The following is a 24102-nucleotide window of genomic DNA, read 5'->3' as shown; positions in this document are numbered from 1 at the left end:
CGACGCAGTTTTTGTAAACTGCCCACAATTGGGATTAGAAATTTCGCATGCGGCCAATTCATGCTCAAGGAAGGTAATTAAACTTTCAACCGCGGGTATACTCGTATGCAATGGTAACTTTCGTTCGAACTCTCTACGGAATGAAATAGGTATTTTACGCAATAAAATTGTCACTATGATAAAACTCCACTCTAAATTGTTCTGAAAATCAAAATTTAAGGCTTCAAGGGCTTTAATATGTTCGTGATAAGTATTTAGAAAAATACGCAAAGAATTAATATTTTTATCATTACACGGTTCGATATCTAAATTTTTTTCAAGATGATGGGTTGCGATTTTTCTCTTATTGTCGTACCGTTTTATTAAAATATCATAAGCTCCTTGATAGTTATCCTCCGTAATAGAAATTGATTTAATTAGATTATAAGGTTCGTATTTTAATGTAAGAAGTAAGTAACGGAATTTTTCGACATTAGTGTAGTCAGTATTGCAATGTACGAGTGAATCATATAAATCCCGGTATGAATTCCAGTCAGCGTAATTACCAGAAAAAGTGGGTAAAGACAATTTTGGCAATTTTGCATTGGTATTCGATTTCTTTAATTGAATTAAAGGTAAACTACTAGCGCGTCTGCACTGCTCGTCTGCCCTTTTAAGTTTATTAGAATGCGTAATAATAGCATGATAATAGTCATCGAAATCATTACGAATTTTGATTTGAACTCATATCCCTCATATACCTCAATTTTGTTGTAAGCATTCTGGAATTAATGAGTGGATTGGCTTACATTTGCCACTTTAAAAAATGAAAATCTTGGTGAAGTTGGAAGAAATGTAATTTTTTTTTTTAGAAAATGAATGTTATTTTTCTTATACTCCGTATTCTTCTTTTTTCGTTGGTTTACTTTTTACGTTCATAAATAAAAATACTCATCTGTGGAATAGAAACTAAATAGGTTGGTTTTATTGTAAACTCATTCAATTTATGGTTTAAATATTTTATAACAACATGGAATTTTATATGTATTGAAAAATCTTTATTTAATGTTAAAAATCGCATGAAATTGAAAAAGCGTGATACCGGCCGATAGTAGTTCGATTTGTAGTTCATTCGATATTCAGTTAGTCGACTTAGCAACCATTCGCACTGCAATGTGTCGTTGAAATGTTCATTCGATATTCCGTTCGTCGATTAAGCAACCATTCGAACTACAGACTGTCGTTTACGAATTCATTCGATATTGCGTTCGTCGACTAAGTGTCTTTCGTATTACGGTTTCGGACCCGTAGCCGCGTGGTTGAAATCCGTTTTCCGTTGGACGAAACGAAATGAAACGAAACGAAATGAAATGAAATGAAATGAAATGAAGTGAAGTGAAGTGAAGTGAAGTGAAGTGAAGTGAAGTACGACGAACACACGAACACCCAAGGTGAATAACGTTTGTCGCTTAACTTCGTGTTTTTAATTGTGAATTTGGTTAAAAAGTGGAACTTTTAACAAGTGTCGCATATAAGCGTGAAGCTGACAGTACCGGTGTTTTGGTGACGTATTTAAAATTTAGTTTTATATACGAATAACGGGGCGATAGACCGAAATCAAAGCAAAAATTAAGCGCTTAGTCACCAACGGTCGCTACACTGTGATTACAATGTGACGCAGCTGGAAAGAGTCGGGATTTGTGTCGCTCTGTGTTGCTCCGTGTCACCGCCCTGCGTGATGAGTCACCAAGTAACCAGTTCTCTGGGTGCTTCACCGCTGCATCTACACCTACTATAGTGTGCATCTATTTTTGCAGTATCATTAGGATACAGATTTTCGTAGCCTACAACTATGCATGCGCGGCGCAATCGGTTGTGAGTCAGACTTGTGTATGTGCAGTCCGGGTTCGTATCTCCAACGTGCGCTAGCGACTTTTTGACTGTTTGGACGGAGTGGAGGACAAGCCAAGACATAAAGTCCTCAGGAAACGACTTTTACATCTTCACTTATGACTTTTTTGTTTTTTTATTGATTTGTTTTTTGTGGCTGTTTTTTATATAACTTTTTTATTTATGTTCCATTTGTTTGTTGAAATCTGTGGTGTATGTTTTGTATTATATTGGTTCCTTTTGTTTTGATTTATTTTTGTGTGATTGTTCATGTGTTATTCATATTTTGTTATTATGTTTTTTGTGAGGATTTAGTTAGTATTTTTTTTATGTACTTACTTTTTATTTATTCTACAATAACAGCTGTGATATTTTTAGTTGTTCTTTGTTTATATTTATTTTGCGTTATAATTAAGAGTAGTTGTGTGTAAACACTGGTAAGGGGGAAGAATGGATACTAACCCAGTCCCTGATGTTTCTCAGCCAATTGCTGCGCTAACTCAGCTTTCATCGGAAAGGTGTCCCCTTTGCACTTTGCCTAGATTTTTCAAGGGCAAAAAGGGTTTGAATTGCCACATAAGTAAGGTGCATAAGCAGGGCCCATCTAGTTCCCCGGCGGATGCGGTGTTGCCAGTGGTGGCGGTTGCTTGTGTGTCGCACCCGGTGCCGCCGCTGCCGTCTGGACTTGTTGGGTTATCACCGGATCCTTTATGGAAGATTTTGGTGGGTTATAAGCGTAACTTTCCAGTAGTTAAGAGAGTACCTCGAGGAGCGAGGGTTACGGTGGCGTTGGCGTTGAAAAAGCTAATTGACAGGGTGGTCACCACAAATAGTACCGAGTGTTGGCAGGATTTATTGACATGTGCGTATAAAATATTACATGTGTCAAGGCAGCCGGGGAGATCTTCATCATTGACACAGAGGATTAAGGATAATTGTGGCGATCTGACCTCGGTGCCCATTTTGCTTGATAGAAGAAGAAATTTTAGTCGGCCTCCAGAAAACAGTCTGATTAAGAGAGTGGAACTCAAGGTGGGTGAAGGTGATCTGAGGGATGCAGCGAGTCTATTATTCTCAAGCGATGTAGTAGCACCGTGTAATGCGGATACGTTCCATGAGCTGGAGTCAAAGCATCCCAGCCGGTCGCCAACTGTTGTGCCACCACCTCCTCAGTCATCGGATCCAGTTATGGCCGTGTCTGTAGATGATGTGCATCGGGTAATAATGAGTTTTAAGAGTGGTTCAGCGGCTGGTCTGGACGGCTTGTCTCCGCAACATTTTAAGGATTTAGTAGCCGGTGGCTTAGGGGATGCCGCCACCGCTCTCTTGGGAAGCATCACTGCGTTGACGAATTTGATGTTGTCTGGGAAGGTACCACCGGACATAGCGGAGATTCTTTACGGTGCAAATTTGTGTGCATTAAAAAAGAAAGATGGCGGTATCCGGCCGATAGCAGTGGGGTGTACTTTGCGACGTATCGTGTCCAAGTTGTGTTGCAGATATATATTACCCCAGTTAACGGCACGTTTTCAGCCAATTCAGTTGGGGTATGGCTCCAGGGGCGGTTGTGAGGCGGCTGTGCATGCCGCACGTGCTTTTTTGGAGGGCCATGGTGGGGACGTTTTCTTGAAGGTAACGCATTCAATTCGGTAGATCGCGGTGTAATGTTAGAGCAAGTAAGAGACGTATTGCCTGAAGTTTATTCATATCTGTGGCAATGTTATGGATTTCCAACTAAGTTAGTGTATGGGGACAGCTACATAAATTCTTCCGTGGGTTGTCAGCAGGGCGATCCTTTGGGGCCAGCTATTTTCAGCTTAGCGATTCATCCCATAATTACAAGGCTGTCATCTAAATTCAATGTTTGGTATCTTGATGATGGTACTCTTGGGGGTGATTCGGCTGCGGTACTGTCTGATTTTTCTTTATTGTGCTCTGCTTTTGCTGGTATTGGCCTAGATTTGAATTACTCCAAGTGTGAGTTATTTGTTGATGCTTCCATATCACCGGAAACACGCCAGGGAATTATTCAAGATTTTACCGTTGTGGCGCCTGGTATTAAAGTTTTGGATGAGGCATCACTAACACTTTTGGGGGCTCCATTGCTAGAGACCGCTTATCCTTCTTTTGTTCAGGCCCAGGTACAGAAATTTCGCGAGACGTCTGACCGCCTTACGCGAATCAACTCTCACATGGCTTTGTTCTTGATTCGTTATTGTTTATTTGTCCCAAAGTTCATGTATGTTTTGCGATGTTGCAATTTTTGGATGTTTCCGGATTTGTTATGTTCTTTGAATAATTTAATAAAGTCAGTTCTGTCTGATGTATTGAATTGTCCCATGTCGGAACGAGCTTGGGATCAGGCTTCTCTTCCTGTCCGTTTTGGAGGCCTGGGTGTAAGAGGGACATCATCAGTGGCGCTGCCAGCCTTTTTGTCCTCGGGTCATGCTTGTGGGGATCTTTTTGGGAAAATTATAAACCCATCTTTGGGTTCCATCGACATCCCTTACTTGCCAGAGGCGCGACACAGGTGGCTGGATCTGTGTCCTGGTGAGCTTCCTGTGTCTCCTGAGTCGCAGTGGCGGTGGGATGAACCCTTATGTTTAAAAGTAAAGGAAAACTTAATTGGGTCCAGTCCTGATTCGTTGGAGCGGGCTCGGGTTTTGGCTGTGACGGAAAGGGAGTCTGGATATTGGTTACAGGCACATCCATCTTCTGTTCTGGGAACTCTTGTGGATAATACCAGTTTATCTTTGATGGTGGCCTTGCGTCTGGGAGTAAGGACGAATTTGCCTCATATCTGTCGTTGCGGGCAGTTTGTGACGGAGCTGGGGTACCATGGTCTCTCGTGTCAGAGGTCTGCTGGACGAGTACCACGTCACGCATCTTTGAATGACGTTCTTAGGAGGGCTCTGGCGACTGCTGGCATTCCTTCGGTCCTCGAACCTAACGGGATTTTCCGATCGGACGGCAAGAGACCTGATGGAATGTCATTGGTCCCTTGGGGTCAGGGACGATGTTTACTTTGGGATGTAACGTGTGTTGATACGATGGCTCCCTCTCACATAGTGGCGACGGCTTCTCAGCCGGGTTCGGCGGCTGCGACGTCGGAATTAGGAAAGCGGCGTAAGTATCAGTGTCTGGGTGCAGGTTATTTTTTCTTGCCTTTTGCTGTAGAAACGTTGGGCCCATGGGGTCCAGAAGCACGTCAGTTTTTAAAGACGATTTCAGCTCGCCTCATCGAGGCAACTTCCGACCCTAGAGCAGGCAGTTATTTTGCCCAAAGGGTCAGTTTGGCGGTGCAGAGGGGCAACGTGGCCAGTATTCTGGGGACTTTGCCTCGATGTGGTGAGCTGGAGGACATTTTTTATTTATAGCTTTTTATCCCTTTTTTATGTTTTGTTTTTAATAATATGTGTGTTGTTACAATTGTAGTTGGATGGAATGTACTTGTTTATGTATTTTTATTTAATAAATAATTAAAGTGAAGTGAAGTGAAGTGAAGTGAAGTGAAGTGAAGTGAAGTATTAATATTAATATAGTTCTTTATTTCTCTCACAAGGTAGGTAGGTACACAAATTTTCGTAAAACGTAAAATACAATTTTAGTTCCTTATGAGAGCTGGAGTCCGTACTAGGCTCAAGGCCTGTATTACAGATCTCCAGGCCCCATACCTCACAGTATGCTAACATTTTGTACTTACATTTAATAACGTAGGTAGACATAAAAAGATCCGCGGTGCACCACAATTTAAGCAAAACTGCTGTTGGATATCTTATGAATAAAATAAAAATAAAATAAAATAAAGGTGATGTAGGGAGTTGTCGTGTTGTGAGTGTGTTAGTGGGTACAGAAGTAGTTCGAAATACGACGTGATTGCATGAGTGTGTGTGTAGGTGCAAAGAGTGCGAGTGTGAAAAGACAGCAATTTTGCGAGTGCGTGTGGCGCGTGTGCCTGTGTGAGTGTAATAGCGTGTGGTCTAAGTGATAAGTGTAGGGATTTGTTCAGAGCAGCAAAGTTATTGATTGTTTGTGTGTGTGCCTTTATTGTGTATGTTTAATTGAATTACATAAATAGAAATATAACAATTACTTATAGATGAGTATATACATAAATAAGTATTATGTGTTCACTTTAATTTTATTTAACTATTTGTAATAAGCTTTCAGTTTCGTCGTAATTAAACTCGGACAACCAGTCAGTTATAGCCTTTTTACATTTATTGTATGGTAATGGATATATATAAATAATTTTGTTTACTGCATTATATAGATAGCCACTTAAGAAGTGGAAACTTCTTTGGGCCAATTTTGTATTGACTGCTTTTGATGGGTAAATAGAGTATTTCCGCCTTGACACTACATTTATTTTTGGATCATACGGGGTTAGGGTGTGCGTTTTTAATATAACAGTACGTATGAACAGTGCCCGGACCGAGAGAACCCCGCATGTTTTGTAAAGATCAGCAGTGGGGTGTCGGAAAGGAAGCTTCCACCCAACCTTCAGAAGAGCCCTTTGAGCTCGCTCTAGTTTTATGAGGTAAGATTTAGCACAACCTCCCCATGCAACTATACAGTATTGAGTAAGGGACTGACAAAGGGAAAGGAATACTAGTTTTAGTACTTTCTCGCTTGCAATGTTCCGCAGGCGGGAAAAAATATACATCATCTTCCTCAATCTGGAAGTAAGGGAGTCAATATGTGCACGGAAGGACAGGACGTCGTCAATTTGAACGCCCAAATACTTGATGGTCTTTTCAGTTTTAATATCTGGACAGCCGCAGGGCAAATTTGATGCTGGATTACAGCTATGGGCAGTTAACTTGATGGAAGAGTGCGGACATCTTCCAGCAGCTGATAATGAAAAAATTACTTGTGCGGTTTTTTCAATATTCAGGGTGAGCAAATTTGAGGTTAGCCAATTTGTGACTATATTTAATCCACTTTGGGCAAAATACCTCACTGTTTCCCAGGTAGGACCGTGAAAGATCAGTGCGGTGTCATCCGCATAAGTAAATATATATTTTTTTTTTTTATTGTTAAATTGGTAAGTACAATTTTATTTCTTACAATATTAACCCGCCAAACTGTTACGTTTGATGGCGAGATGCGCTTATCTAATAAACATAAATTTCTACTCACCTAGATAAATAATAAAATAGAAAAACCATAACAATCAAGGTAACTTACAATATATAAGGTCCAAGAAACCCATCGCTCAGCTTAGATGCCATTCCACATAGTTCGAACATAACCCAACAAGAACGTTAGGTATCGAACATAACCCAACAAGAACGTTAGGTATGGATATGGCACCATGAGGCAATTTAAGACGGCAAAGGTCATTGATGTATACGATAAAAAGCGTCGGACCTAATATACTGCCCTGTGGCACTCCGTAAGTAATAGGGAGTTCATCACTAGTCCAGTCACATATTTTGACGCACTGTCTTCTGCCACTAAGATAACTCTTGAAGAGGGCCAATTGTTTCCCCCGTATACCAACGTCTTCGAGCTTCTCGACAAGTAAGGGGACAGAAACTGTGTCGAAAGCTTTGGCTAAGTCCAGGAATATACCCATAACCCTTTGCTTTCGATCCATGTTAGTAATTATCTCATTAGTTAGGTCAAGCACTGCAGTACTTGTAGATACACCCGAACGAAAGCCATATTGCGTAGGGGCGATGATCTCATATCTATTAAGGAACCCGACCAGGCTAATGTTTATTAATCTCTCCAGTATTTTTGATAGCGTTGGAAGGATAGATATTGGTCTGTAATTGTTTGGCAAGTTTCTGTCCCCGGACTTGTGTATTGGATGAACTATAGCTAGTTTGAAGGCATTTGGAAATGAACCAGTGGCAAATGCTAAGTTACATATGAAGGTAATGGGTGGTATCAGAATGTTCTTAAATCTTTTAAGAAATGAGCCAGATATATTATCAGCTCCAACCGCACAGTCACTTCTAAGATTATTTATCATTAGCTTAATTTCCGAGTCGTCTGTATCCAGTAGGGCAAAAGTGTCGTGGTTACACTCACTGGCATCCCTAGTCCTACGTCCAGCATTTGAAGAGGTATTTTGGTGTTTTTCAGCTAAGGAACGCCCGATGTTAGCAAAGTAACTGTTGGTTTTGTTGACTGAGTGTGTTGGTTGCGATGGTGAGAGAAGGTCCATCGCTTGTGTTTTTGGCTTTGCTGTGTATGTTATTGATTTAATCGCTTCCCATAGTTTCTTATTATTGTTATGTGCGTTTTGTATCTGGGCCTTGTCATAATTCATCTTGGCAATTCTAATCAACTTCGTGCAGTAATTCCTGTATCTTTTAAACGTAACAATTAGAACTTCATCGTGTGGTGATTTTTTAAGTTTTAAGTGTAGATTGTCACGATTTTTTAAGCACCTAAGGAGACCCGTGGTTATCCATGGATTTTTTAGTCTTTTACGGTTTGGTACAGTCTTTGAAGTTGTGTTAGAGGTTATAACTGCATTCAAAGTATTTATGAAATAATTTGTGGCATCATTAACATCACCACTTTTGTATATTGGCTCTAGGTTCATATGAAGTGAAGTGAAGTGAAGTGAAGTGAAGTGAAGTGAAGTGAAGTGAAGTGAAGTGAAGTGAAGTGAAGTGAAGTGAAGTGAAGTGAAGTGAAGTGAAGTGAAGTGAAGTGAAGTGAAGTGAAGTGAAGTGAAGTGAAGTGAAGTGAAGTGAAGTGAAGTGAAGTGAAGTGAAGTGAAGTGAAGTGAAGTGAAGTGAAGTGAAGTGAAGTGAAGTGAAGTGAAGTGAAGTGAAGTGAAGTGAAGTGAAGTGAAGTGAAGTGAAGTGAAGTGAAGTGAAGTGAAGTGAAGTGAAGTGAAGTGAAGTGAAGTGAAGTGAAGTGAAGTGAAGTGAAGTGAAGTGAAGTGAAGTGAAGTGAAGTGAAGTGAAGTGAAGTGAAGTGAAGTGAAGTGAAGTGAAGTGAAGTGAAGTGAAGTGAAGTGAAGTGAAGTGAAGTGAAGTGAAGTGAAGTGAAGTGAAGTGAAATGAAATTTATTGCACGACGACGAGCCCCCAAAAATGTGGGAGGTAGCGGAGAAAAACATCCAAGCCCAATTCCCACTGTTTATTTTTTAAAGTTTTACAACAAAAATGCACTTCAATATCACTTTTGAGTAATTTAGAAAAAACCATTTCTAGTACCACGCGCACACACTTTCGCCATCTTTTCTAATCTCCCGTCCCTTTCACTCCTTACCTCTCACTCTTCCGCTATATTCAGTTCCTTCCGTCTTCGCTCGTATCTTCCCTCCTTCTCGTTCACCTGTACCTCGCATATCCTGTTTCTCTGTCTTTCAATTCCGTCTCATTCCTTCTCCTTTATCTTACCATCACCTTACTCTCTTACACAAACACCTACACACACTCATACCCCACATGAATTTGGTCCGCGAAACAGCCCATTTCAGGCCGCGTGTATATCGAAATACGTATGTACTTCAAAAAGTCCCAGCCTAACGTCCTTGTTAAAAAAAAAGACGTCCTAACCTGAACTAACTAACCTAACAATAAACACCACGCGTAAATATACACAACATAGAATTCGATTAGCTGCTAAGTGTCCCGCATGCTATCACCAGCTGTCACTGACATACGTATCCAAGGATTTCGACGAGTCCGGCCCATGTATGAAGTCCCGCGGATTTTATTGGAACTAAATGACAAGTCATAATAATTATATGCGGATACTGCGACATCAGCGCCGTGCTTGCGGGACTTCCTGAAGCGCTATTACATCTTTTAAACGCGATGCGACAAAGTTTGCACCGACGCAATTTAGAAAAAATCTACCTTATTATTACTGTACTGTGATCCTTATTTGTAAGGTCATACAATACATATACTTACACAATTCTTTATACATAATATAATAATTATGACATACTAGCTGGTACCCGCGACTTCGTCTGCGTACTTTTAATTTGAATATTAAGGATTATATAAAAGGAACGGTATAGCATGTGATTAAAAGAGAGTAAGTAGGTATATTTAAAAAAAATAAAATATATCTGTTTACAGTCGTTATAAAGTACCTATGTATTCCATTCTTATCTTATTTAGCCTATACGATCCCACTGCTGGGCAAAGGCCTCCCCTTGATTTTTCCACTCCTCTCGACTTTGTGCGATCTCCGGCCAATCCTTGCGATAAGCATTGAGGTCGTCACACCATCTTTTACGCGGTCTGCCTCGACTTCTAAGCCCGCCCTGAGGTATCCAGGTGAGGTATGAGGTGTATTCCATTGAGTGGCAGAAATTACCTAGGAATATTTATCGGTCCCTTATGTCCAAGACACTTACAGGGGTCAGCGTCACGTTGTGTACAAAAATATTTTAAAATGACCTAATTTAAAACTTTTTTGTACACAACGTTTGCTATTTTGTTATTATTTGTTAAAATGTAGAAATTGTTTGGACTCGACACTCGCGAGCAAGCCACGTATACAGCACGTGCGCTCCCCCACCACAAGACAGCGCCGTTGACTGCCGCCACACTTCGGCGAATGTGCGCGACGACGAACGACGACCGACGGCAGTGGCGGCGATGCAGAGTATTCGTTAAAAGGAACTTTATCTACAAAAGCCAAATTTTTTTAACTTGATACACCCAAAACTACTAAATATCATGTTCCTAGGTTCAGTGGTTAATATTTTGTATACAAAAAGTTTGGCTTCGTAGTTCCCGTTCCGAATCCGTTCCGTTCCGTTCGAATTTCGGAAAATTCGTTTGTTGAAAAACTCTGCACATCCTAAGAGACCTACGTATCAAGTTTCATGGTTTTATCTTCAAAAATGACGAATACCCATACAAACATTCAACCCGTATTTCACCCCCATACTGGTAAAAATTTCAAAATGCTTGAACAAACGATTTTTTGTTTGTTATTTAGTGCCTAAACACAAAATTTAATATTTTTATCTTGAAAAATGACGAACCTCATAAAAAATTTCAACACCTATTTCATCCCCTCAAAGATCGAATTTTCAAAAACGCTTTAACAAATTGTTTTTTTATTTCTTATCAAGTTCCTAAATATAAAGTTTCGTGGTTTTATCCCCAAAAATGACGAACTCCCATACAAACTTTCAACCCTCATTTCACCCCCTCACTGGTCGAAATTTCAGCAACGCTAGAACAAATGTTTAATTATTTTTTATCAAGTGCTTAAATATAAAGTTTCATGGATTTATATTTTAAAATTAAAATATCCCATACAAACTTTCAACCCCTATTTCAATCTCTTCGTCCCTTCTTTTCGCAATAAAAGGTATCCTATTTTCTTTCTCAGGGTCTAAAGATTGTCTGTGCCAAATTTAATCAAAATCGGTTGAGAGGTTTAAGCGGGAAAGCGTAACAGACAGACAGACAGACAGAGTTACTTTCGCATTTATAATATTAGTAAGGATTATTTTCCCTCGTTAAATAGTAAACAAACTAAGTGTAGGTGTTATAATTTCGTTGACGAACTGATTACCTATCCGTTTCTTTGTCTAAAATGAGTATTACCTTATTACTATGATTGATTACTGGGCTTAAAGTTCGTATAAATGTCTATCGAATTACCTCCTCAAGTTTAAAGCGTAGCTAGTCATGTAGTACTATATTAATTATGTGGTGTAAGTAATTAGATTTTATCTGTATGTAATGTAACAGTCAGTTGAATAAAAAAACTTATACAAATCAGATCAATTAATTGGCGTAATGTGATTCTAGAAAGAGTTTTAATGTTAATAGATAGCTAGCTATAGCTATGTGTAGGTTCCTGTAGGAATGAGATATACCTGTTTAATAAAGACAGTTGCATCAAAATTTTATCATAAATTCCCTAAATTATGGCGCCTACCTACCCTCTAAGTTAGAAAAGTGATCAAATACTAACTTGAGGTCACTCAGTTTAAAAAAAAACATCGAAATCATTCCAGTAGCTATGGCGTCATGCGCTTCTTGACACGATCACGAAATCTAGATTTCCGCGGGAATGAGGTATTTTCCCGCCATAAAAAGTAGCCTGTGTCCGTGCCTAAGATCCTATCTTTAAATTAACCAAGTCTTATAAAATTCCGTTCAGACGTTAAGGCGTGAATGAGGCAAACTTTTAAAACAAACAATTAAAAATCACTAACCTAGTTTTCTGTCTACTGCCTACGCCTTAAGTACGATAGCATAAATATTAATAGGCCATATCCTTTTCTAGATTACTATCTATCAGCTAACTAAATTTCATCAAAATCCGTTGAGCCGTTTAGGCATGATAGACAAAACTCCCAGCAAAAACCATAAAAAAATCACTAACTCAATTCAGTTTTCTGCCTACTTCCTACCCCCTAAGTACGATGACGTGATCAATTTGATCGTACAACCGTTTGTAGATAACCAACTATTACCTTACAAAATTTCATTAAAATCCGTTCAGCCGTTTAGACGTGAAAGAGCAAAAGTCCCAACAAAAACGACTACAAATCACTAAATCAATTTAGTTATCTGCCAACTGCCTACCCCCTAAGAACGATGGCGTGATTATTTATAGCCTATGACCATTTCTAGGTTATCATCTATCACCATACCAAATTTCATCAAAATCCGTTGAGCCGTTTAGGCGTGAAAGAGTAACAGACAGACAGACAGACAGACAGACAGACAGACAGACAGACAGAGTTACTTTCGCATTTATAATATTAGTATGGATTATGCTGGCAACACTGACGCGTAAATGTCAAGACGCGTATCTTAGTTTTAATTTCTTATTTTTATTAATATCATAGTTTTTAGCCGATTAATTTACTTGTATTTGTATTAATTTTAGTATATAAAGTGTGTAAAATATAAATTTGTGTATTTGAAGTGGAAAAAATTGTGTAAATTCAAATCAGCTGATTGTCGTACGGAGACCAACGGACACCGACGTTACGAATTCGAAAATACGGACTAAAACCTGGGGAGTATTGCTTTTGTTCTATATTATTACATTAGCTGGCGATAAATATTATTGCTATAACATAATAGTACACAGATCACACCAGAGATTAAAGTCCAACCTCACACCCGGCACCGTTGTAGTCTCGCTTTGTTTTTGACGTTAAGTAAAAACAAAGTTGACGACAAAAGCAACGGAAACACACAATATTTTCTGCTTATTTGCACACTTGCAATAACATTATATTGTTAGCAATATATTGTTTATTGTAGCAGTGTAAAACATTACTTTTTTTTTTTTACTCCACAAATTAGACATAAATAACATAATACAGACATACACATAGCATTCCGTTATGTAGGTAGTTATACCTACCAAAGGCGCTGACATTGTAGTAATGCGAGCCTAGCGCCCACGCACATCCGTCGCGCCACCCGTTGACAAGGCGTAGACATAAACATCCTCAATTCCTGGTCTGCATTGTTAGCAGAAATCCAATATACATTGTAAGTTAGAAGTAAGATAGTAATAAGCTTTGTTTTAATAATCAGTCTCATGTAGAGCTCCAAGCTAATAAAACGTCTTAATTAAATTTATTTTGTCTTTTTAAAAAAGTAATTTACCAAAGTCCAATTTTGACTGGCGCAGCCGGTAGGATACTCGCGTGTGAGTTCATAAGGCACAAAAATCGGTCTAAAGCTCACATACGTCGTTAACGTTATTGCGGGTATCCTCGAACCAAATAAATTTGTCAAAAGGCGGAATTTTAAGAAGAATAAATTAATTAAAAGAACGTTGCAGCTTGTACAAGTATCTATCAAGATAATATGCGGAGCAGCGGCTTGTGAGTAAACCTCTTCACTTTCCTGTTTTCCTCTCTATCTTGTTAGGCACTTCTACGTTTATTCGGATAAACATCTCCAGGATAAGCGTTGTCTGACTTCTACGTACATATTTAAAGGTTCAACCAATCGACTGTGTATGTATGTAGAACTTTTTTTATGAATAGAGTACTAAAATCGACCCTATTCTATACCTAGGTATCTATCGAAGATACAAATTAAGTTAGATAAGCCAATAGAGTACTAAAATCGACTCTATTTCAGTTAAGGTATCTATCGAAGATACAATATTAGTTTAAAATAAATAAGTTAAAATAGTTTACAATAATATAAAGTACTCCATTGACTTCATATTATTTAATTAAGTTGATTTAATTGTGTGATTTACTTGATTTATTTGTGTGATTTATTTTAGTGTATTTTTGTGTATTAATTTTGTGTACCGTGTATTATAATAATTAACAATGGGTGAAGTTCGGGTAATCCCCAACGAATTTCTATCCATCATCCCCAAATTTGACGGCGATCAAAGCCTACTTAACCTTTTCATCAATAAAAGTGAATATGTCATCCAAGCTTTTGCACGTGAAGGTAATTCAAATCAAAATTTGTACGTATTTCACGCTATAACCAGCAGACTTCTAGGCAAAGCTGCGTCCTTACTTAGTGAGCGTCAGGATATTCTCACATGGGACGATTTAAAATCACTCTTACTCCAACATTTTGGTGATCCTAGAACAGAAGAATGCATAGCCATTCAATTAGACTCAATCAAAATAAAACAGGGCGAATCTTTTATTGACTTTTGCCATAGAATCCAGGAAATTAGAAGCGCTCTTTTCGCGAAAGTGAATAGACATACTGACGAAGGAATCAAGGCAGCGAAAATGATAATTTATAATAACGCAGCCTTGAATGCATTTCTTTATAACTTGCCAGAGGACTTAATCAGAATTGTAAGGCTTAAAGGAGCTACTACATTCGAAATTGCTTTAGGTATTGTTACTGAGGAAACTAACTTCCAGTATCAATATAATTCTAAAAATAAATCAAAACAACAAAACCAGCAAACCCAAAATGTCATGTCACCTTCGACATTAGGATTTAAATTCCCCAATCAAAATCATGCTCCAATACAAAATAGGTTTAACACGCCTATCCCCAACGCAGGTTTCAGGTTTAACCCAAATACGAAATTTAACGCTCCACCTCAACTTCCAAATTTTAAATTCGGCATACCGAATCAGCAATACCGTATGCCCACAAATAATCCCGTCATGCAGCAACCAAACTTTAAATTCGGCATTCCGAATCAGCAAAATCGTATGCCTACCTATCAACCCAATACACAACCACCTAACTTCAAATTCGGTATACCCAACCAATACCGTCCACAGAATAATTATTGGCAAACCAATCCAAATCAAAATTTCAAATTTGGCATTCCGCAAAATAATCAAAAGCCGGTTATTAACGATGTCTCGATGCGTACAGCTCTTCCCTTGAGACATAACATGATCCAAGATGAAGAAGAATATATGAATGAATTCGAAGAATTCTATCAAGGACCTGAATACGACGCAGAGTACCCCTACTATGAAGAGCAGCAAGGCTATTACAATACTCCCCAATTAACATATGAAGGCGCTGAATTACATCCCGCGGGCAACCAAGCCAAAGATTCTACTAAAGAGGAGGATTTTCGCGTTCGAGCCTCAGAAATAAAACCACCGAGCTAATAGAGTTAAATTGCGATAGTATTCTGAAACTACCACACATAGTTATTCCAGAATTAAACGCACGCTTCATGATTGATACGGGTAGCACCAGATCATTCATTAGTAAAGAAAAGGCCGACGAATATTATGCATCATTCAAATTTAATGAACCTTTTGAAGTAATTAGTACCCATGCTAGAAGTCATCATGATGAAGTAGTGTTCATCCCGTTACCAAAAATATTCAAAACCAACGGAAAACATAAACTATATATTTACGACGTCGATAAACGTTATGATGGTCTTATAGGTTCTGATTTATTAAAACAGCTAAACGCCACAATAGATATGAAAAATCAATTACTTAAAACACAAAGGGTATCCATACCCATTATATATAACCCACCGTACGAAATTACACTTGACCCACGCACGGAAACGCGAGTCAAGATACCAACTGATTTACGAAATGGCTACGCCATAATAAATCATATTGATTTTGGCGGAGGCGTAAGAACACCCAGCGCAGTAGTCCATTGTGTAGAATCATTTGCACAAACCATTATTCAAAATACATCAAAAATGTTTGTCACAATTCAATTTACGCGACCTATAAAAGTTACTAAATTGGAAAGTGAACAATGTTTGTTGAACTATAACGAAACTTCTGAAGCAACAAATTATGAGATAGATGCAATCCTGAAAGACAATTTAAAGAATTTACGTCTAGAACACATGAACGATGAAGAGAAAAATTGCATAGCAAAACTCTGCTATGAATACAGGGATATATTTTACAGTGAACAATTACCACTCACATTTACTAACAAAGTTAAACATCAAATCCGTACCAAAAATGAAGACCCAATATACATTCGACCTTTTAGACATCCCCCATCACAAAATGAAGAAATCCAAAATCAAGTGGAGAAATTACTTAAAAATAACGTAATAAGGGAATCGTACTCGCCATGGAGCGCGCCGGTTCACCTGGTACCTAAAAAGGCAGACGCAACAGGAGAAAAGAAATATAGAATGGTTGTCGATTATAGACGACTAAACGAAATTACAACAGATGATAAGTACCCACTCCCTAATATATCAGACCTCTTTGATAAACTGGGAAAGTCGGTGTACTTTACAACAATAGATCTTGCCAGCGGCTATCATCAGATAGAAGTTGATGAACCGGACAGACAGAAAACGGCTTTTACAACCCAGGCCGGACATTTTGAATTTACACGTATGCCCTTTGGATTGAAGACGGCACCCGCTACATTCCAAAGAGCTATGGACAATGTCCTTAGAGGTTTACAGGGTATTCATTGCCTTGTATACCTTGACGACATAATAATTTATTCAAATAGTCTGCAGGAGCACGTAGACAAATTACGGAAAGTTTTTGATCGTTTACGAGACACAAACCTTAAGGTCACACTTGACAAAAGTGAGTTCCTACGAAAGGAGGTCCTATACTTAGGACACGTCATCACGCAAGACGGTCTAAAACCTAATAATGACAAAATTCGAGCAGTATTAGATTTTCCATTACCCAAAACCCCCACGGAAATAAAAAGTTTCTTAGGTTTAGTGGGATACTACAGAAAATTTATTAAAGACTTCGCAAAAATAACACAACCCATGACATCTTGTCTTAAAAAGCGAAATAAAATAGAAATGACCCAACAATATATAGAATCATTTGAAAAATGCAAAGAATTATTAGTCAATGCCCCTTTGTTACAATTCCCCGATTTTGAGAAACCATTCGTACTCACAACAGACGCATCAAACTATGCATTAGGAGCAGTTCTCTCACAGGGTCCAGTGGGCTCTGACCGACCAGTGGCATATGCGAGTCGTACCCTGAACGAAGCTGAAATCCGTTACAGCACAATAGAGAAGGAGTTACTTGCAATCGTGTGGGCTGCTAAGCATTTTCGTCCTTACCTGTATGGAAGAAAATTCACCATCTACACTGATCATCGACCATTGGCTTGGCTCAATTCCATCAAAGAGCCCAATAGCAAGCTAACACGGTGGAAGCTCCGCTTAGCTGAATTTAACTACGAAGTCATATACAAAAATGGCAAGCAAAACAGTAATGCCGACGCATTGTCCAGGATAAAACTCAACGTATTAAAAAACAAAAAAGATAACGATTCCATTATAGTAAATATAGACCCAACTGACGAATTAGAAACAATTCAAATTAGTTCAGACTCAGAAAAAACTCGTAGCATATCTTCCAAAGCAACATTCCCTATACCATCTTTGTCTTCAGACACTTTAACAGCAACGGAAGGTAAAGACACCACCAGTACAGAAACTGCTCATTCGGCTCTGGAAATAGATACGGAAGGAATCCCCATTCTTCGAGAAGCCATAGACACGAAGCCCCATCAGATCCTCGTTTTCAGTTGGAATAGGAAGGAATTACAAGTCAAAAATATGTCAAACAGCAAACAAAAAATTTTGGAAATTTTCTTACCAGTAAATGAACCCGCTTTAGTTAAACAATTCCTAAAAGAATATATTAAACCAAAAATTAAATACTTTATATATTTTGAGGAACCAATACATCGAAAACAGTTTACCGAAGCTGTAATTTCCCTATTCAGAAAAGATACAGTTCGACTGTATGAATGTACAGAGCGAGTTATATTCATTGAAGATGAGGATGAGCAAAGAGCAATCGTCCTGAAATATCATCAAGGGAAAACATGCCACCGTGGAATTAAGGAAACCTTGATGCATCTGAAACGAACATATTTTTGGTATAACATGGATCTTATAGTAGCTAGCGTTATAAACAGTTGTGAAGCTTGCAAAAAATTGAAATACGACCGTAAACCATTAAAACCAGAACTGCAACTCACACAGACCCAAACAAAACCGTTCCAGGAAATATTCATCGATCTATTTACAATTGAAAATGTATATTATCTTACAGTTATAGACGCATTCAGCAAATTAGGACAAGCTATAGAGATCTCTAACCGATCTACACCTGAGGTAGTGAGAGCACTTATTAAGTACTTCTCAATATATGGAGTTCCATCCAGGATCAGCTCTGACCCGGGATCGGAATTCAATAATAATTTAATGAAGGAAACTCTAAATTTCTATAAAATTGACTTTCATGTAACCACTCCCCATAACCCAAGATCAACTGGTTTGATCGAACGCTTTCATTCTACACTAATAGAAATTTATAGACTAGCTAAATATGAATACAAAATTACAGACGCCGCTTCCATAATGACTTATGCCATAATGTCATATAATCAAACTATTCACAGTACCACAGGGCTTACCCCCTTTGAGGTTGTGTTCGGGCACACCGAAGCCTCAAGTACTTTTGACGTAAACTTCGAAAAACAATACACCCAAAAATTGGTACTTGATCATGCCAAAAGAACGAAACACCTTTACAAATATATCACAGAGAAAATGATCGAAACCAAAGAAAAAACTAAACAAAGGCGTGGAGGCGAACCTGAGTTTAACATCAAAAAGGGAGACGTAGTTTTCTTTAAAGGAGTCAATGATAGAAGGAGTAAAGATAAACCGCGATTCCAAAAGGCTCGCGTAATTGGTGAAGCAATTAGGAACATCCTACCTATCCTCACTAGAGGAAAGGAAGCTAGAGTCCCCATTAAAGATATTAAACGTCCTTCACAGGTACGTCCTCTTCCTGATGACCCTGGTGACCCAAAGCCAGGGCCTTCAACTACATCATCTTAGCGAAAACGCTGGAGTTCTACCTGTAAAATATGGAGACGCAGTTATTAGTTATGATAAATGGTTAGTTATAAAAATATTAAATACTAGCTTTTGCCCGCGACTTCGTCCGCGTGGCGTGTTATTAAGAGAGAGATCTTTGTGTGTGTGGGAGTGCATATCAAATTTCAAGCATCTAACTTATGCAGTTTAGATTTTTTCATACAATTTTTTTCCCAATAACTCTCATTTTTCAAAATACAGCCAAAAATAAACTTTATATTTACTAAGGTATGCATGCATGCTAGATTGAATCAATTGATTGAATTGATTTTTTTTTAATTGATTGTTCATTGAGTTTTAATTTTAATACACACTTCCTCTCTTCCCTTCAACGTTGCTGTGCCCTACAGGGTCCATGTTTTAGTTCCTATGCCTATGTAACACCCCATTGTACTACATGGAATGCAATAAATAATTTAATTGAATTGAATTGAAAACATCTATCTTACGCGGTTTCGATTTTTTCATACAAATGTTTTTTTCCCGCTAACTCCCGTTTCCGTGGGAATTTTGCAATATCCTGTTGCAACTAAGGTTTAAGTTAACTAAAGTACCTGCATGCCAAATTTCAAGCGTCTAACTTAAGCGGTTTAGATTTTTCATACAAAAGGATTTTCCCGCTAATTTCCGTTCCCGTGGGAATTCCGGGAATTCCTTTCTTAGTGCACCTCTACGGTACCTAAGCTATGTCCCTTCCAAATTTCAAATGCCTACATTTAGCCGTTCAGGCTATGCGTTGATATGTCAGTCACTGAGTCAGTCAGTTTCTCCTTTTATTTAGATTTGATTTTTTCATACAAATGTTTTTTCCCGCTAACTACCGTTCCCGTGGGAATTTTGTAATATCCTGTTGCAACTAAGCTTTAAGTTTACTAAAGTACCTGCATGCCAAATTTCAAACGTCTAACTTGAGTGGTTTAGATTTTTCATACAAAAGGATTTTCCCGCTAATTCCTGTTCCCGTGGGAATTTCGGGAATTCCTTTCTTAGTATACCTCTACGGTGTCTAAGGTACCTGCGTGCCAAATTTTAAACATCTTACTTGAATGGTTTAGATTTTTCATACAAAAGGATTTTCCCGTCAATTCCCGTTCCCGTGGGAATTTCGGGAATTCCTTTCTTAGTGCACCTCCAAGGTACCTAAGGTACCTGCATGACAAATTTCAAACGTCTAACTTGAGTGGTTTAGATTTTTCATACAAAAGGATTTTCCCGCTAATTCCCGTTCCCGTAGGAATTTCGGGAATTCCTTTCTTAGTGCACCTCTACGGTATCTAAGGTACCTGCATGCCAAATTTCAAACGTCTAACTTGAGTGGTTTAGGTTTTTCATACAAAAGGATTTCCCTTCACTACTCTGCTCCTATTGATTGTAGCGTGATGAAAAGTATACTATGACCTGTCCAGGAGTGTGAAGAATAATTGTACCAAGTTTCATTAAAATCCGTCCAGTAGTTTTTGTTTCTATAAGGAACATACAGACAGACAGACAGACAGACAGACAGACAGACAGACAAAAATTTTACTGATTGCATTTTTGGCATCAGTATCGATCACTTATCACCCTCTGATAGTTATTTTGAAAAAATATTTAATGTACAGAATTGACCTCTCTACAGATTTATTATAAGTATAGATAAGCTTATTAGGCGAAGACCTAAACTTTAATATAAATAGGTATATGAATTTTAACAAACATGTACTTCAATATTTTAACAAAAAAGGAATGACCCCAGCAATCAGTGATATAGCGACACAAACAAACTTTATTAAAAATGTAACCCAAAACAAATTTAGGCAACTTGTTCCTATAAAACGCTACAAGCGCGGAATTCTGAATCCTATGGGCTCATTGATTAAGGTAATAACAGGAAATTTGGATAATGACGATGCTATTAAATACGACAAATTGATTAACGAATTACAATCACGTCAGGAAACTGTCTCTAGAAAAGTAACATTAATCACTGAAATGATGGAGTCTTTCGTAAACAATACAAACGTTACCAGAAACAATTTCATCCAGTTAGACAAAGCAATACGAGAACTTCGGATTAAATTAAACGAGACAAAAACATCATTACACCATGATAAGATTATACAAGTGTATAACTTATTTTTACATAACTTTCAGATGTTATACATTAGACTGGATGAGATCGAGACGGCAGTGTCTTTTAGTAAATTAGGAACTTTACACCAATCCGTTATAGATTCAGATGAACTTTTAGCTACGCTTAAGAAAGCAGAGAAAACTGTTAAATTTGTATACCCTGTAGATTTAAATAATTTGGTTAAGTTAGAGCAGTCGATAGAGATGAAAGCTTACGTAAAGGAAAGTCAGATAACATTTATTTTGGAAATACCCTTGATAAGAAATGATAATTATGTGTATTACAAAATTTTCCCTTTACCTATTTTGAATAATTTTAATGAAACAACCCTTATAGTCCCAAAGTATCCCTATATCCTAATGAAGGGGTTGAAAGCAAGGCCGTGGCGTGAACCATGCAAAGAGCTGGAAGAAAATTACTACATTTGTGAAGAATCAAGAATACCTGACCTGGAAGATGAATGCATTGTGAACCTTATACAGTTTACCGGAAACACCACACAATGTCATCCTATCGTGGTAAAAATTGAAAAGGTAAAATTAATATCACTCCAACCAGACAATTGGATACTGTACTCAAAGGAAAATTCATTAGTTACCCAAGTCTGCGAAAAAGAAGTATCCAGACATCACGTTCAAGGAACTTATATACTGACCATAGATGACAACTGCGATGTGAAAATTAATGAAATAATCATAAAACCACGACAAGTAGAATATCACCAGATGCACCCTCTACCAGTTATTCACATACCTGAGCTTTCAACCACGTCACCGAAAAAGGAAAGCCGAGCCCTGAACTTAGAAGATATGGACCTGACTAATTTACAGATACTTTCAGCTATCCTGAAATGTGAAAATGAAGTGGAAAGCAAAGAAAAAGTGAGTGCAGTAAATGTGGAAAACATCAGTGTTGGAACTCTTATGCTCTATGTAATCTTACTTGTAATCATTTGTATTGTACTTTATTATTTTAGAAATAAGATCTGTTTTAGGCTGCTTCGAAATCATCAGTCGGAAAACTCCCCTGATAATTTCGAGCTTAAGGAGGGAGGAGTTATACCTACCAAAGGCGCTGACATTGTAGTAATGCGAGCCTAGCGCCCACGCACATCCGTCGCGCCACCCGTTGACAAGGCGTAGACATAAACATCCTCAATTCCTGGTCTGCATTGTTAGCAGAAATCCAATATACATTGTAAGTTAGAAGTAAGATAGTAATAAGCTTTGTTTTAATAATCAGTCTCATGTAGAGCTCCAAGCTAATAAAACGTCTTAATTAAATTTATTTTGTCTTTTTAAAAAAGTAATTTACCAAAGTCCAATTTTGACTAGGTACTTATTGTTGTTTACTAAGTAAAATAATTATTATAGGTATTTTCTATTTTTCTTGGAATAGTTACTGCTGCCTTTCCTTTATTATTTCAGATTCTGTCTAGTATGGCTCCCTGCAGCAAAAAGGAATTAGAACAAAAACTGAAGCAAGCCCTTCTTGAACTACAGGCATCTCAAGAGGAATGCAAGAAGCTTCTAGAAGAACATGAAGAGAGTGAGGCAGAAGTAATAAATATAAATAATAGAATACTGTTTTTAAAAAACGAGCTCACTGAGTTAGATGGTCGGTATAAGGACTTACAGGAGCAACGGGACCACTTACAATCCGTGATCAACTCACAGGATGAATGTCAAAACAACCATGAGGCTGCTCTAAATCGTATCAGAGAACTAGAGCAACAGGTTGCTGAAGCCTATAATACAATAAAAGCTCATGAGGACCAACATTCTACCAATGAGTCACAACAAACTTTGGCATTATACAATGAGTTAGTTCATGAAGAAAATTGCCAAAATAATGAGTCCATGACCATAGATCTCACTTCAATGAGCGATAAATATAGTGATGATGATGAAGGTTATGAAGAAAAATATAAATTACGACAAGAAAATTGTGAGCTCCAACGCCAATTAGCCCGAATACAGCAACTATATGACAATGCACAGAAGGAAATTGCCGAACACATCAAGGCAACAGAGTCCCTGGTAATTAACACGGAACGGCTTGAGTCTCTGGTGCACGACCGAAACCTGGAGCTGGAAACACTACGCGCCAAAACAAGCAGCGAGTCTAGAGAGGATTTGCAGCGCGGGGGGCTGGTCGTAGATTCTGGAGCCTCACCGTCCACCAGCGCCGCGTGTACCACGCGCCGCGAGACCGCGCCACGAGGTACCACGCCCCGTAGGGCTGTGAGACGCAACGCCGCGCCGCCCAGTGCCGCGTCGCCTAGTGCTGCGCCGGCCAGGGCCAAATCACGCAGGGTTACAACACGCAGAGCCGCGCCGCCCAACGCCGCGTCGCCTATTGCTGCGCCGGCCAGGGCTGCATCGCGTAGGGCTGCGACACGCAGAGCCGTGCCGCCTAGTGCCGCGTCGCCTAGTGCTGCGCCGGCCAGGGCCGCATCGCGTAGGGTTGCGACACGCAGAGCCGCGCCGCCCAGTGTCGCGTCGCCTAGTGCTGCGTCGGCAAGGGCCACGCCGCGTAGGGCTGCGTCACGCAGAGCAGCGAAATGCAGTGCCGTGCTCCCCGCCGGTGCGCCGCTGGCCGCAGTGATGTGCGGCACCGCACCGCCCAACAACGAGCCGCCGTGTGCCGCGCTGCCAAGTGTCGCGCCGGCCGGTGATGTGCCGCCGGGAGCCGAGCCGCGGAGGGTCGCAGCTCGCGGAGCCTCGAGGCGCGGGGCGTCAGCGACAGCGCCACCGCCCGCGGCGCCCGCGCCCGCTGCGCCGACAGGTGGGGCGCTGCGAGGGCCCGAAAAGGTCGCG

The 24102-nt window shown here is 39.1% G+C and overlaps 1 protein-coding gene across 1 annotated transcript; it reads left to right on the top strand.

Moving 5' to 3' along the window:
• The first annotated feature begins 13120 nt into the window (after positions 1 to 13120).
• Positions 13121 to 23717, top strand: LOC126380880 (cingulin-like protein 1). The gene is made up of 3 exons (XM_050030460.1): positions 13121 to 13186; positions 22618 to 23526; positions 23703 to 23717. The coding sequence occupies exons 2-3, from the start codon at positions 22723 to 22725 to the stop codon at positions 23715 to 23717; spliced, it is 819 nt and encodes a 272-aa protein (XP_049886417.1). The 5' UTR covers positions 13121 to 13186; positions 22618 to 22722.
• The last annotated feature ends 385 nt before the right edge of the window (positions 23718 to 24102 follow it).

Source organism: Pectinophora gossypiella, unplaced genomic scaffold (genome assembly GCF_024362695.1).
Source record: "Pectinophora gossypiella unplaced genomic scaffold, ilPecGoss1.1 Pgos_30, whole genome shotgun sequence".
Lineage (NCBI taxonomy): Eukaryota > Metazoa > Arthropoda > Insecta > Lepidoptera > Gelechiidae > Pectinophora > Pectinophora gossypiella.
This window is presented reverse-complemented; position numbering and strand designations above follow the sequence as displayed.